Source organism: Colius striatus, chromosome 4 (assembly GCF_028858725.1).
Source record: "Colius striatus isolate bColStr4 chromosome 4, bColStr4.1.hap1, whole genome shotgun sequence".
NCBI classification, from domain to species: Eukaryota; Metazoa; Chordata; class Aves; order Coliiformes; family Coliidae; genus Colius; species Colius striatus.
In genome coordinates this window covers 85,750,521-85,766,932 of record NC_084762.1, presented here as the reverse complement: position 1 = coordinate 85,766,932, position 16,412 = coordinate 85,750,521, and the positions used below count along the sequence as shown (strand labels likewise).

The following is a 16,412-nucleotide window of genomic DNA, read 5'->3' as shown; positions in this document are numbered from 1 at the left end:
TTTATTTCTGTGGAATAATGTTTTTATTCCAGATCTCATTTATTTTGTTGTGTTGGGTTTTTTTTAATCAAGCACGACTATGAGTGCATAGACCTAACTTTGTGTGGCTGTTTCACTGACCTTGCCCATCCATGTTGAGGACAATAACTTTTGTTATTGGAGTCTCAGCTAAAATTGTACTACCTTGCAGTTTAATATTAGTGGTAACTGACCCTTGTTTCCTAGTTTCCAAAACACATAGTGCCTTACTTCCTATTTATTGTTCTGAAACAGCTCTTCCTTTTTTCATGTAATGGCCTTAGGAAAGCACTGTCACTTAACCACTGTCAGTCCTTAATATTCCAGTATTTCAGTGAGTTTTCAACATGAAAAACCTGCCTTTTGCTGAAGCTCAATTGGGAATTGCTCTGCTGTGGAAGTTTTTGCTTCATTTCCCCATCTGTGCTGTTGGAGCTGTGCTGTGTTAGGCTCTTCGTTACTTTTATCTGGTGGTATCTGCAGAGAAAAATGCCCATGTTTTGAGACAGAGATCTATTTTTTGTTCTGGACATTGTCCTCTTTTTCCAGTTGCTTTCTCTCCCTTGTGCCTTTCTCCATCTTCTGTACAGCTTTTCGAGTTATCAGAGTCTATCACAGCTTGTCCAAGTGCAGCATCGCGGGAAGAGATGGGTCTGGATCCGGGCTGGAGTCCGTATGCTTTGCCCAGCCACCCCTTTGCAGCCAGGCTACAGCTTCAGTGTTGGCAAATAATACTATTTCAAAAGCTCCTTACAAAAACATGAGTAACTGGGCAAGTGACAAAGGACTTTCTGTTTATCTTTTTAAACAATGGAAAATACCAAATAGCCACAATTTATTCCAGTTATTGAGTGTCTTTGTTCCAGAGCCATTTAGTGGGCACAGGATTTAATTCTACAAGAATGCGGGAAGATGGTGACTTGTCTTTGTGCTTAAAAAGAAATAAAAGGATTAAAATTTTCAAGTTTCTTTACTAAGAAAATACTTGTACAATGCCATTATTAAAGCCCAAGCAAGATATTTTACTCTGTATTACAATTCTAAGGTTATTTCAAACGAGACATCTGAGTAATCAAATGAGACATCTAAGTAGCTGCTGGTACCTTCACCATTGCAGAGAATACTACAGAATGCTACTAGAATACTACTGGAAAAGCTTTGTACAAAGGTTGATGTTTGCCCCCTAAGACTAGTAGATTTGGCTTGCCAATAGGAAGTAAGCAAGTAACAAAACTAACACTAGTCAAACCAAAATCATATTGAAAATTAATAGGCTGATCAAAGTTAGTAACACCGATTGCAGTGGGAAATGGAAGGATGTGTGCTTTTAAAAGGGATAACTTGAGAGGAGGAACATACACAAAAACCGATTCTTGCTGTCAAGCAGTTGTCAGAAGCTGAGATGCGTGAGGGTATAGAGCACATAGTGCCATCTCCTGGCGTTGTGATGAAAAATATACGAGTGATCTGAGATGGCAGGTCCCCGTGACACGCTGATGTATGTGTCAGTGGTGTATGAGGCAATAGGTAGGTTTAGTTACATATTCTGGAGGGGAAAAATCCTTTTGAGGTATCGAGTCTAAAGACTCTATGGGAAAATGATATCGGATCCTCTGTGTTAATTTCAAAAATGTTGACGTAGACATGTTTTGCTTCTTGTCTTTTCACATCTCAAGCCCTTTTAAATCTTCTGCCATGGAGTTGGGCATCATGGCACATAAAGCTGCTGGGAAAAACTGTGTTTTAATCAAATTTAGATGTTCAGTTCAGGTCTCTGAATGAACAGGAATTAATCTCTTCCCAAGGTGCTAGATATCCCTGATCTGCCCAGTTAATAGTTTGGTCGATTTTACAGTTACTATGAATCTGTTTCACAGTTACTCTGGAAGACTTGACACCTCCCTGCTGGTTGGCATGCCTCTCCACCATGTGCAGGAATCTCATCAGGGTTCTCACATGCCTCTGGTTTTGTTTTTCAGGTGGTACCAGAGAGATTGGGTCTGCTCTCACCAGGATGTGCATGAGGCACAGAAGTATAGAGTCCAAACTCCGACAGTTCTCAAGGTGAGTGCCTCTGTACCTGGCCCACAGCTCAAGGTTCATCTTTAGTTTGCTCCTGGAGAACACCTAAAGCTGTTCACCAGCACAGACTTTTCATCTAATCTCTGACCATGTCACTGAGAACAGCATTTATGTTCTCCCCTGCAGCATGCTGGGTGCTGTGAATATGCTGGATTTTGCTGCATGTTCTGGGCACTGGGCTTGTCCCTTCAAATCACTCCGAATACTGTAAATTCCCAGTGTTGGTTCCTGTTGCTTGGTGCTGAGCAGGCAGCTGCTGATGTGACCGACCTGACTTTTTACAGGACTTTAGCTTTGTCACTGAAGTTTTTAAGCAGCAGCAAGTGGTGTGCTGCTTCCTCAATTTACGGGAGAGCCCAAATAGCTTGTGGCCAAGAGAGAAACTTTCAGAGGTCAATTCTCTCACCGCCTTTTTGCAGTTAAAGTTACACTGTAGAGGTACTGGGAGAGGATTAACTCACCTATAAGCTGGGCTATACATAAACAGTCTTGTTCTGTAGTGGGTAGTAGTTGGCATGTGTGCCTATTTTAACCAGACTTAGAAGTTAATTTGACCAGAGGCGAACCAGAGTTTTGCTTCACCATTTGCCTGATGACCTGGTATGGTTTTTTCCCTTTTAAAACAAAGACAGTTGTGAAATTGGCTGTGAGAAGACAGCTTTAGTCTTTAGTTACCCCAGGGTTAGCTGTTTAAATGGTTCAATCTCCATCTCATTCATTCATGGAGCATTACTAATGCCGTATCATGGACTCCATTGGTGAGAGGTGAGGGACGTTGGCGGGCAGGATGTTCGCTTGTACAACTGCTCTGTCTTCTTGTTCATATACATGTGTTATTTAAGTTTCTAATCTTTGTGGCTGCATGAACCTTTCCGGTCTCCAGAGTATCCATTTAAACTGCTCTTTGTGTGACACATGAGTAGGATCTAACTATTTACACTGGACCTGTTTCAGGTCACTCCTCTCATTTACACTTTATTCCTCACTGTCCTGAACTTCTGTGCAGTAATTCTGGTTATCTTGTGATGTGGATCTTTCTTTTGCTTTCTCCAGCGTAAACATTTTTATGTTCTGATATTTACATTGTGCCAGTGGTAGCTGTCACAGCAAAAAGTAAAAATACTCCAATATTGACCTTGGCTCTCTATATAAGAATAGGGGCATCTGCAGGATTTGATTGCTCTTTGTGTTTTTTCAACAAAATTAGTGCTTTAATTGACTGTCTGATAAACCCACTTCAAGAACAGATGGAAGAGTGGAAGAAAGTGGCCAATCAACTGGATAAAGACCATGCAAAAGGTAGTTACAGAGGAAGAATTCTTTAATAGGAGTAAGATTGTAATATCAGCTTTTCTTCCTCTTTTCATGTTTGTACTGGGGAACTGAATGACATGCTTAAATATGTATAGCAATTTTTCTCTTCTAAAATACGCCTCTCCAAAAGTGCCTAACAGATTTTTAACCCTTTCACATACATTTTGAAGATTTAGTTTGCCAGGACCCCAAGGGATGGTTTGTTTTTCTGGACTGGTTAGCAGTAACCAGTAGTGCTGAGGGTTGGGGATGCCACATCTATCTCCACAAAGCCCCTGGGTGTAGTTAAAAGCTAACTGCAAGATCACGTTCTGTTTCAGACATAGTGCCCTCCAGAGAATGCACAGCCCTGTAAAACATTCAGCATCATTATTTTATATCTAATACAATACAGAAATGTGCACTTGGGGAATGGGAAAGCTCTGTTGTTGGACATGGGATGCTCAGAGCTCCAGTACTGATGATGTCTCCAGAGGCTTTCCTGGGAGAATGAGCAGGAGGCAGCAGTCTTGCACAGCAGGAACATGTTGGTAGATGCCTTTGGCTTTGCAAAACTCGTATTTGAGATGATGGCCTAGTAGCATGGGTGCTGAAAGCAGGTTGCAGTTCAGCACTGACCCTTGAAAATTATAGACTTTTAGTATATCTGAAAGAAGCAGCATCTCCATCATTTACTGTGGGGAGAGTGAGAACTGGTGGGAACGAGCGTTCTTGGCCTCCAGAAGAGGATTTGCTTTTTGTTCCACTATTACTGTGGTCAAACAGAAGCAGCTGAATCCGCACCTCTTGGAAAAACATGCCACCTTGTGCTACAGAGAGTGTTAAGCATGTGGGTTCCTGCAGGTAGGGGTGACCCTGGCCAGAGTGACAGTGCGATTTAGAGTTTAGTGGGCAGACTTGGGGTGCAGTTGGCCCCGGTACAGTTCCTGTGCCTGCCATCATGCTGCTTCTCTTTTTCTGTCTATGGAAGAGTAATAACATTGACCTCCTTTGTTAAAGTGTATATGTATGTGTATATACATGCATACATGCCTTTTATCTTCTTTTTTTTTAAGTATCAGTTTTCCTCTCTGGTACCTTTAGTGTACCTGAACTAGAAGTGGAATGTTTTGTTCAGGGATTTTAATTCTCCTAGGATTTGCAGTTCATCTGAAAATAAGGACAACTGCAATGTGCTCCATTTCATCAGTGAGAGCTGGCAATGTGACCCTTCCCTGGGCAAAGTTTTAGCACCTCCTCCCTCTGCCTGACTCTGATGCTAGAGAGGGACCACAGGATATTCTCTGCTTTGCCATTTCTGGATACTTGTTTTTGAACACAGATGTTTCGAGAAACCTGTCATCTCTGTTTTCCATTCCTGAGAGTGGATGAGTCTCTGATTCGAAAAGCACTCTAATTTTGTACTGTCTTCTCAGTTGTTATTTCTGTAAAGGCTTTGTTTATTTGGGAAAGATTTTGGTATGTCAATGTGCTCACACCCTACAAGTTATATTAAGCCAAACATATAGGCCTTACAAAATGCAAGTTTTAAGTTGCTTTGATTAATACTAGCTGTCCTCTTTAAAATTTGTATTCTAATGTCTTCAAACATAGCCTTTTCTGTGGAAAAACATTCATTTGGACATCGAGTGTGTTTATAATAGAGACTGTGTGTTTTTTTAGAATACAAAAAAGCCCGCCAAGAGATAAAAAAGAAATCATCTGACACACTGAAGCTACAGAAGAAAGCAAAGAAAGGTAACTTGCTTTATATTTGAACTGTTAAAAACGTTGTGTGCTGTGTTCATTGACGTAGATGGAACAGCGATAGGACTTTCTGTCGGAATAATTTGATCCCCTATAATGTATTCCTGGTACATACTTGAACACCAGGGTACAATTACTATGTGTCATTTAAATCATATTCTGAAGCTGCCATTTCATATTCTCATACAAAAGCCTGAAAACTGTTTGTACAAAGTCAATCATGATTTAAAATAGCGTGCTTGCTGCTAACTTATTGCTTTTAGGAACACTGACACTGTAACATGACTTAGGTACATACCTGTAAAATTTTCCATAATCTTTTGGAATAATACAAAAGAAGCCGTTAATGTGTATGTTCTGTAACTGCTAATGTTTCTCACTGATCTCCCTTTCTACCACCTTTCTTCTTTTTTTTTTTGTTGTGTTTTTTTAACATCCTCTAATCTCATAAACCTTACATTATTCCTCAGAGTGTGAGAAAGTAGCATGGGTTGTTGTCAACAGGAGGGCACTTGGCAACCATAGAAAACTAAAGATGAGTAAGAAAAGAAAGGGAGTTCTCCACAAAAGGAATCTGTCTTTGTTACCAGCTGAATCCTGTGCTCCTGTTGCTCTCCCACACCGTCTTGTCACAGGATCATTACCATCATGTTAATGAAAAAGTGCATCACTCATAGCTGCAGCGTTGCCATCATGAAGGATTTTACTTGTCCAAGTGCAAACCCCACCAAGCTTTGGAAAAAATAATACTTAGCTTGTACAGAAGGAAACTTTCCAGTTCCCTTTCCCCACACTGGGCTCTTCCCAGCTGGGCAGAGAGTATCCTTTGAGCACCTCTCAGCTTGCAGGATGCAAGTGCCTAAAAACAGTGAGCCCAGGGGCAAGCAAAATAAAAGCTGGGGTGGGATGTTTCTTGAACTTTTAATATTATGTCAGTGTTTTCCAGAAGAGTTGAACTGTCTATAACTGTTATTCCTCATAGGTGAGTCAATAATTATGCTGGTAGAAAGCCACATGACTGGAAAACTGCTCTTGAATTTTATCTGACTTCAGATGAATAAGGGAGAGATGGAAGGCAGCAAGAGAGAGCTTAGCTCAGTAGTCTCTGTGTGTCTGTCCATGGAAAAGTTTAGTGGTTTAAATCAGAATGGGCACCTTCAGGAGGATGTGATTTTTTTGTTTGTTTTATTTTTGGGTGATGTTTAAACATGTTTTTCATTTTGTGTGACAAGTTCTCTGACTTCAGACCAACAGCTTTAGAGGATCCATGCTATTCCTTCCATTTCTTTTCCTTTCTTTGCCTCTTTTCTTTCATTGCTGCTTGTCACAGTGTGATACAAAGAACTCCTCAATGCATGGTAGATGAGAGCTGATAAAAGTGTGTCTGTTATCTGAGACGAAGGAACCATTTTTTAATCTGTTTCTATGAATTGATAGCTCTCTGGCTCCATGTCCTTTTTATCCTACTTTTGAATATTGAATGAACCAATCTGCAGTCTTGGAGAAGGAGACAGATTTTTCTGTAAGGTGGGAAAAGGAGAGAGAATCACTTGCACCTTTCTGGAAAAATCTCCACAGTTCCCGTACTGCAGATGCTGCTATAGATGTCTGTCAGCAGTGGTTAAAGCAAGTGGCCTTTCTCCTTGGATTTTCTGGATTCCTGTCTCCCTCCCCAAATTTATGCCATGTGACAAGGATCAGCACACTGTCTTGTCCTTCAGAATTAAACATCTTTGAATAGAGAATGGAACAGACCTCATTTTGCTATCATTTTTGTAGCAGCCATGCTGTGATTGAAGGCTTTCTTTTTTAATGTCATTCAGATGATTAATTTTGCTGTTATGACACAGTTTTGGCGTTGTAGTGAACCTGCTGAATTTCTGTGCTGTATCCCTCAGAACTGCTGTCACACACAGTATTTGAGTCCAGAGCAGAGGCTCTCAGTGGGGTTAAAGCTGGTCACAGAGAGATAGATATAGGGAATGTGGAAGTGATGAAGGTGCACAGGTAGCCAGTACAGAAGAAAAGAAGAGCTGCAATGTTTTTGAGGAGCTCAGAGTTGTTCTCATGACCTGTGGAGAGGAGAGATGCAGTGAGGTGCTGAGGCTCATAGGAATGCAAAGCTGCTGGCCCTGTTGGGTTCCTGGCACAAGTGGGTGGGATGAAATTCACCTTGTCTTCTTGCAAGTTACCTACATTGCTTAAATATGGAAGAAAAAAAAAAGTAGCAGATGCATTTTCCCCTCTTTGCCTTTTTCATCCCTACCTTGAAGGAATAAAGCATTGGTCTGAGTGCAATGTCAAATGTTGTTACGAAAGCTTTTTTGTATGTGTGTGCCCACCTTGACAGATCTGTTTGTATGGTGTATGTGGTGAAGTATGTTGCTCTTGCTGTCACTAAAGGATAAAAAAAAACAAGTGAGAGTTTATTTATAAAAGTACAAATCTGCAGAAATTATTCTGGTTTAGATCACAAATGAGGTTTGAACTATGAGCAGGGAAGCTCTTGAGTCTAACTGTCCTGGCAGGCATGTGGCTGAGTACATGAATGTCTTACTGTGTCTTCAACTCTCCTGTTTCCCTGTTCCTCAGACTTGTTTTTTGTTCTGTTCTTCCTCAAGCAGGACCTGTCCCTTTGATTTTTGTGTGAAGTTACTGACTCACCTATGGGAACTCTAAATCAACCAATTCATTCCCTTCTTAGTGCTTATAAGAATATTTTTGAATTAACCTTATGATCATCTGTGGGCAAGTGAGGTGTTTGCTGAATCCTGGATTTGCTTAAATATTGTGCATGCTACTAAAAGTGTCCTTCAAGCCTTTTCTCCTGTTGACTGGATGGGAAAATGGTTTTCTTCTGCTTTGGGCAGTGTCAGATCTAGGAACTCAAGTATAACCCTCTATTTTTCTCATTCACATCATGGCAGTGATGTCCTCTCTCCCTGCTGCCTCCCTTTCGAGGCCAATGGCTGCAGCATGCGTAGCGGCTCCTTGCTCCTTGCCTGCATCCCAGGGATGTGTGGGAGAAAGGGCCATGGGCTGTGTGGCTTGTCCTGGCAGAAATGCTGCAGGTTGAACAACCCCACCTTAGCGCTGAGGGACTTGAATGCATTGCGGTTTACCTGTTCTCTGGCTTCTGCATGATCTGTTTGTTCTGATTCCCTGTGGCCAAGCTGAAAGTACAAGCCAGCTGTTTAGGATTATTTATTAGAAAATTGTGTTTGCAGGGTAGGTGTGTTGATTGCAATAAAGATATTTCCAAAGTTTGAAGTGACAGGGAAAACAAACACCAAGCTTTCCAAGCAAAAGAGAAAGGTGTTAGGGCTTCTTTTTGTAAGTTTGATATATTATATCTGGTAAAATGGCAAGTCTATGTGTAAATGAAGGTCTTGCATCTCAAAAGACTTGATGGGGATAATTTACATTCTGTTATCTCTGATTATTAAAAATAACCCTAAAATCCATATGAAGTCTAACTAGGATCCTAGTGCACCTACAGATCAATACAGGCCCCTGGGGTGTCATAGTGATCTTCAAGGTACATCCCTTTTCCCACACCCTCGTTCCCAAGGGGAACAGGCCCATAGGGAGTGTTGCACCCTACCAATGCTGAAGCTTTGCTCATCTGATCAGATGAAGCTGCGCAGTGCATGGAACTGCATACATCTTCTGAAGTGCTCTTTGTTTTCAGACAAACACTGGACATCAGAAGTCAGCCCAACTAACCTGAGTCAGCAGAATAATTATGCATACATTTAAAATAAATCCCATGTTCAGTTTTCTGCTAAGTCAGAGCCTCATAAGTGGATCCATAGCTGCTAGAAGCTGTTGATGCTGTATTGAATTCAGAAGAGAGACAGCAGCTGTGGCTCTGCATGTAATCATTTGAGAAGGTTAACAAAATGCATGGTTTGTAGCTTAAAAAAGGCTTCAAGTGACTAACTTTAAATATAACTGAATTTATATATAAAATATGAAGTGCATGTTTGCTTTATTTTCTGCATTTCAGCTTGGCTGTTAATGATTAACTAGCCAGATTTCCCTTCTACCTGTAACTTCACTGCTAGGTTTCATTTTCAGGTTCTTCATGTGACGCTGTGCATGAACGTTGAGGAAAGTGGTTCAATCCAAGCGCATTTCTGAAAGGGAGTTAAATGTAATGCTCCCAATAGTACAACATATGTTAATGTGAAAACTGAGTTTTATCTCTAAGCTATTTGTGGAAGCTTCTGCAGAATGCCCTTAACATTTAGTACATTTCATCTTGTGTTCCATCAGTGATGAGTATTTAAACTCACAACCTCTAATTCTGAGCATGCAGCATTTTGCAAAAATATTCTTACTTCTAAAGAAGTTGAGAGGGTAGAACATGATTATTAATTAACTGTAACACTGCCAAAAGTGCTTTTTCTTCCCCTCATCCCAGTTAGCAAAGATGGCGTGTTTGTGTTTTAGAGCCTTTGCAGCTGTTTTTGTGTTACACTCTGGTCTTTGAAACTGAATTATTGTTACACTCCTCTCAAGGATGATTATCTAAACTGAAAAAGATAGAGCTCTTCAACTTAAAAAGAAAAAAATCTCCATTCCTAAAGCGTATACCAACCTTGTTATACAAGTACTTTCCATTCTTTCTGCACCTGCCATTTGCCCTGTCTAGGGTGGCAGGCTGGGGAGGGAGGACCCTGGCCAGACCCTTTCTCTGGCAGGAAATAGCCTTCTTCCTCTAAATTGATCAAGTGCGGCATGCTGACTGAAGTCAGAGCCAGGACTCACTGTGGTGTCAGTATGATACAGCTCAGAAGAAGGAAAGCTAGTGAGTGAATTATCCTTATCTGTTGCAGGGAAAAAATCCTGTGGAGGAGGCTGGGATACCTGTAGGATTTTTTCAGAGTTCCCCTCCAATCTCTATAAAAAATCAGTGAAGATATAGTGCAAAATCAGTGACTGGAGATAGTGTTTTGATTTATTTTCGTCCCTGGAGTTTTGAATGCCTCTTGATAGTTCCCTCTTTCTGAGAGCAAGCTTATTGCAAAACTATATACATGAAGTGTTTTAAATTAAAATACACAAATCATGGTCAGTCTTTTTGATGTTCTTACACATTGCATCAGCAACTAGTTTTTCATTTAATTAACAATCTATTAATGTAATTGCAGTAGAGAACATCAAAAAGCGCTGTGGTTACTAACACAGCACCCACCTAGAGTTTTACAAGTTTGAGTTCCCTCTTCCCAGTGAGAGGACGAGCTTTGTGCCACTTTGTCAGTTTGACCAGAGTTTGACAGTTGTCTGTGTTGTGCACTTCCCCCGAAGCACAGGTTAACATGTTCTCACCTAGGAATCTGAAAGTTTAACAAAGTTTCTAAACTGGTTTAAGCCTCTTAAAATAAAACTGCATGGTAAATAACCTGGAGTTTCGTTTGCAACAGCTCACCAAGAAGCAAAGCTAATGCATTTGTCTTTATCAGCAGCGAAGAAGTCAAAATAGTCTGGTCCAAACTGCTCACTCTCTTGTCTTAGCGCTAATGATTATGTCTAAACTCTAGGAATGCTCGAACACCAGTTTGACTTTTTTTGTTTTCCTTTCTGTGTCAATTTTGTGTCCTGCAATTTCTCACCATGCGCACCTGCCTGACAGCTGAGGCTCTGGGTAAGTCTGTGCCATGCCGTAACCCTGGTGGCTGGTTTCTTGTAGCCCTTGCTGTGGCCTCTTTATGGTGTCTGGTCTCCACTAACTGCCTAGACTTTAATTTCTAATGAAAATATCTCCTAAACTTAATGAACAAACCATCTTTTGATTTATTTTCTTTTGGCATCTAATTGGAACGCTGTAAAAGAAGAAAATCAGTTTTGTAGATAAACCTCTGGTTTGCTTTAGAAAGGGATTAAACACAGACTGATAATCATGTCACAGAGGGGAGAGATGTTAAATGGAACAGACACGTCATCAAGGTGATGTTCAAATAATTGAATATCTTATTGTGAATATGACTTTTAAAGTCTAGTGCTTCAAGTCCTTAGTGTTGGTCTTTGTAAACCTGTGATCCGAATCCCCCTTTTTCTGCCAATCGCATGCATCTTTCCTAACTGATAGATAAGAAATCACTATATTTAACTTTGTGCTGGGGAAGGAGCGGAAATCAGCATCACAATTGTCTCCTGCTGCCTGATCACACCTCAAACCTATTCAGAGTGCCTTTTGGTTGTATCACAGATTTAAAGTAGCTACCCTAAGATTACCTCCTCGTGAATGAAACACGATGTGTCTGAGTTTGAGAGAAATAATCATACCTCCACTCGTAGGTTGATAGTGAAGGAGTTTTCCTTTGGAGAAACTTGGGTTGATTAGACTGGGAGACTTTTCATGAGGCACCTTAGCTGGGCACTGTGCTGTCTGCTGCTTCTCCCTTTTTTGAAATCACACTTTCTGGTTTTCCTGGGGTAATCCAGTCTGGAAGTTTCCTTTGATAACCTGGAACTTTTCTTTTAAGGGACAGCTTAGCAGTTTTGAACATTAGTAGCTGATTGAGGTATCCAGTAGCCACTAGAAAGACGAGCATTTGGTTACTGAAGGGGTCAGAATTTAACCCCAGCAATGAGGTTTTCCACCTTTCTGTAAACAGAGGCAGAATTCTTCTGTTCTCAGCCCAGATCCATATTAGTTTATTTGTTGTCCTGACTGTGCAGGACTTACAGGGATTGTTTCATCCTGGCAGCTGAAACAGGTATGGGTACTCAGCAATGTCTCATATGGTACAAATTCTGACACTAAAGTATCTATCTTGAATATAGATATGAACTATATGAATATGGTTCTGTGCAGGTACCTGAAAAAGTGTGAGAGAGCGCTCTCTGAGAGAGAATATGGAAGATGATAATTTCACCAATATTCTCTGCATTACTTGGTCAATAACAGCATTACCTTTAGTAGTCACACTTGCATTGAGACCATCGTTCTCCTTTGCAGTTCCTGACCGATTTGCTATTTTAAGTTGTCTTGTAATATATAGGCATGAAATCGGGTTGAAAATTAGATTTACTTTTTTGTTCTCCCTCATACGTTTCCTTTACTTAAAGTTCTTTTTGAAAAATGCTTATTTAAGAAGCTGAATGAGGCTTTCAGCTGGGATTCATGCAGAACACTATAAAACTGATGTTTTAATGCATGTTGGTCCTTTAAAGCTCTTCTCTGTCATGATAATGATGTGAGGCACCTGCTCTGAGTGCAACATATTAAGACTGTCTTTGAAGTAGTGGTAGTTAATATTGATGAGAAGCAGTTCAGCTCTCTGCAGTTCATTAGCTGTTACTTGCTCATGTCCTGCAAGTCCAAGGGCTGCTAAAGAAGTCAGGATACAACGCCTGGTCCTGCACTTCTGCTTCTCTCTGCAGCACCAGAGCTCCACGTCAAGAAAGGCTGCATCCAACCCCTGCCGTTCTATGATTCTATGATTTGAATTTCTCCTCAGCTTTCAGACCCTATGAATGCAACAGACATGCTCTGCAGAGCCATCCCTACATCATGTTCACATCTGTCTGGTTCCAGACCAGAGACCTGTGACTACATTTGATGCTTTTGACCATTTCTAATGCTGGTTGCTTTGGTGGGTCATTCAAACCTGTCTGCAGCTGGGGTAGGAGTGTCCTTCCAGGTGCACCTTTACAGCTGCTCCATGACAACACTATTCTGGAACTATTTTGTGTCGTTCCAATAGTTGTGTTGGTTTGGAAGTGTTTCCAAATGGGTGGCTTAAAGGCCAGAGAATGTGGGTTGAAAAGAATAATCATTTGCTGATGTTAGTTATGAAAGTGTGCCTCATGTCCACAGGACAACTAGTGCAATCAGTTGTTAGGGATACCATACACCAGTGACCTTCCCCTCTTAGTTCAGAGGTGAAAAGAACTGCATTGTTCTCCAGCAGTTGATGTTTCCTTCTGAAGTGATGGATTCAAATAGACAGAGCCACAAGGTGGATGAGTGGAGGTGATGAGCAGTTGGCTGTCACATTGTCAGAGTCCTCTGGGTGTAGGAGTGCTGTTGAGGGACTGTGCTTGATGCTGCTTAGTGAAGGAAACTGGGTAACTTGGGCAGAGATCTTGTCCCTCAGATTCCTGAGCTGAGTGCCATGGGAGGCAGCTGGCGATTCAAGGAATGAGATGAGTTATGCCTGTTTTCAAAAGACTTGCTAGATTGATGTCTGCATTTTGGAGCTTTCAAAGGATGTTAATAAAGCTTTCCTCCTCCTAAAATATGAGTTGCAAGGAGATATCAGGAAAGAGCTGTATTCATGCCACATAAACATCCGACTTATGATTCACCTGAGCTTGTTTCCTGCTCTGAGTTATACCCCAGGCAGCTTGCGTGTTTTCAGTGACTACAGAGATGCCCAAGAGCCATAGCATAAAAATGGAGCCCTGAAAGTAGCATTGAGGAGAGGATATGTTTGTTAATGTCCTGACTGCCTTAAAGGAATACAATCAAAACTCTCTAAGGGTACAGAGGATGTTGGGGAGCGGCGCAGTTTTACACATGCCTTTGCTAAAGAGTTAAGATACACAGCTTGAACATTATCCTGATAACTTGGTTGAGTGAATTACACAGGTGTAAATGAGGTGTAATTTTTCCCCATGTTTTGGGTGCTCTTGTTGCTTTGGTTCAAGATGTAGTGTTCTGTGACATCCAGGTAAATGACCAAAATGCACTATAATTGAACCCACTTTACCACTGGAATCCACCTGTATTCTAAGTGCGTGTCTTCTTATTGCGTAGGTGAATGCATTTAACAAGGATTTACTGTGTTAAGTGCATGTTCATATGGTGGAGCAGCTGAACATTTGCAGCAGTTCTCCAGAGCTGAACTAATGTGTGATTTAGTTTTCAACTAATACATTTTGCATCTGGTACATCCACAGTAGTGAGACAGTATCCAAGTTTGAACAAAGGGAGATAATTTCAGCTGTTGTAATTTCCAGGCAGCTCTCAAAATATAGGGTCTGAGCAATAATGCAAGTCTCCATTTCTTAAGGAATTTGAAAGAAGTGTAATGTCTTTAGTTGTTTCATCTGATAGCAAAAAAGAGTATGGGGAAGGGCCTGAAGTGCACAGAATGGTCTTCAAGCAGAAGGGCCCAGTTTGTCTGCTAAGGATGACAGGTGAGAAGGCACAGGACCTTCATGAGCTATCCAGAACTCTTCTGGAACTTGTGTCTGGCAGATGTGAATTCTGAGAGAGGAAGAAGGTGACTGCTACTTCAGTGTGCTATTGTTAAAGTTACTTACTTCTGAGACAGTTTTATGGCCACATTACACTGGTCAGCCTGATCTCCAGGATCTGACACAGGGTGTTCCTGCGGGCAGTTGGCTACCCAGGCGGCCTTGGTGGTGGCCATGCCGTGTGACACTGCAGGTGTCACGCTTCAAGGACTCATTGCAGAGAGCTTTTCTTGTGGATGCATTTCACCTGGTCTTTATCTAACTGTACAGAGGAGGTTTGGGTATATTTGGTCTGTAAGGCCACTAAGCCAGCATGATTCTCTTTGCTTTCATTGCTGCTGTCTTTCCTGCAGCCTTGGCTGTGTGTCAGTGCAGGGGAGCTGATGTTTCACCTCACTCTGAAGTACTGAAGAAATACATATAATAATAGGGCAAATTTTTCTTTTGTAACCCTGACCTTGAGCCATTTACCTTGTGTACTACACACATCAGGAGACTTCTTTTCTTCATGCTTGTGACTTTAAATCCTCCATGCAGAAAGTTTATCATCCATAAAAACTGATATTGGGTGGCTGCTTATAACTCACCGTATTTTTTTCAGTGTTGTTTTCCTGGTATTTACAAACAGTGGCATGGATCTGTACCTGGACACTTAATTTGCATGAGATGATGTTTCTGGGAGATTTGAGACAAATTTGCACAGCTGAGCTTCTTTAAAATATTTAGGGGTGTAAGCTGCATGAAAATGTCTTGCAACTGCAGCATTGTTGGCTGAGTAATACTATGGCTAAGCAGCAGCTCTTCATTCCTAGAAGAATAAATCTTTGGCATTATGCAGAGTAACCAGTTGGTGCAGAACAAGTTCCTTAACTGTCACAGCAAGTTTTGGTGTTATGAATTGACTATAATTAAAAGTGAAGTGTTTGGATTACAAAACATTGGATTTTCTTTTTGTTTCCAGAGGCAAATACTGGACATCAGTATATATTTGAGCTGTTGATAGGGTTTGGTTTTTTTATTTATTTGGACTTTGGAATGAAGAAAACTGTTTTAGCAGTTGCTTGTACTTGAATCCAGTGATCCAATGATCAGTAACATGTCCTTAATACTATCTAGAGAGGAGATTCATTCACTCATGTAGTGACTGCACAAAGTTGTGATTAGGACCTTGCTAAGCACAAAAGTAGGAAGGAAGAGTAATATACCTGGAGTTAAGGATTAATACTCTGTGTTAATAAGGTGTTGATTTTCAGCAAGGATGATATGAAGGATTTCTACAGCTAACATCTGAACAAAAGTCCTTATGTGAATGCAGACTTTGGCTTGTTGCATATTTTTTAATTGAGCTGGATTTCTATTCTGTGTAAAAGGGGAAAAAAATAAGTGTTAACAAATTCTTCATTTGTTTGGGAAAGGGGAGCAAACCCCTACTAATTTGAATTAAGTGAAAATGCTGATTGAGACTTGAATTGCAAAAGCACAATCTGGCAGCACTGCTGGCTGAAAATAAGGTCTTCCTCTATGGAGATCCAGAGTTTTGACAAAATGTACTGTTGATTGTTTCCTGCATACAGGACGGGGTGACATTCAGCCCCAGTTGGATAGTGCTTTACAAGATGTCAACGATAAGTACCTGCTGCTTGAAGAAACTGAGAAGCAAGCTGTCAGAAAAGCTCTGATCGAGGAGCGCGGTCGATTCTGTGCTTTCATCTCGATGCTGCGGCCTGTGATAGTAAGAGCTCTCCGTTTTAAGTCGGTGCAATTCACGAATTGGAGAAGGGGCCAGAAGCCTCTTAAAAGAGTAGCTTCTTATGTCTTAGAACTGAATTTCTAGAGACAAAATTCAACCTGCATCTCTGCTTAGGAAACGGCAAGAGCAGGGACCTTTCTTGTAGATGTTTGGAGTAATTCAGGTATCAAAGACTTCCTAGATGACTAATGTGGAAACAATGGGCACAAAGACTTAAATGAGCTTAAGTTCCCCATGCCTAGGGACCTGAGACACTGCTCATGCTGTTTTCTCCACTGCTTTTTTTTTT

The 16,412-nt window shown here is 41.0% G+C and overlaps 1 protein-coding gene across 6 annotated transcripts in view; it reads left to right on the top strand.

The window, feature by feature from the left end:
* The window catches only part of MTSS1 (MTSS I-BAR domain containing 1), a 126,526-nt gene that overhangs the window by 90,681 nt on the left and 19,433 nt on the right, over positions 1–16,412 (top strand). For 5 of the 6 annotated variants that reach the window (XM_061995161.1, XM_061995163.1, XM_061995162.1 and 2 more), the window contains exons 4-7: positions 1,998–2,082; positions 3,308–3,399; positions 5,077–5,151; positions 15,948–16,105. In XM_061995161.1, coding sequence (XP_061851145.1) covers positions 1,998–2,082; positions 3,308–3,399; positions 5,077–5,151; positions 15,948–16,105 — 410 coding nt within the window. Of the gene's footprint in view, positions 1–1,997; positions 2,083–3,307; positions 3,400–5,076; positions 5,152–15,947; positions 16,106–16,412 lie in introns of those variants that run through there. The other variant, XM_061995164.1, reaches the window with a different exon arrangement.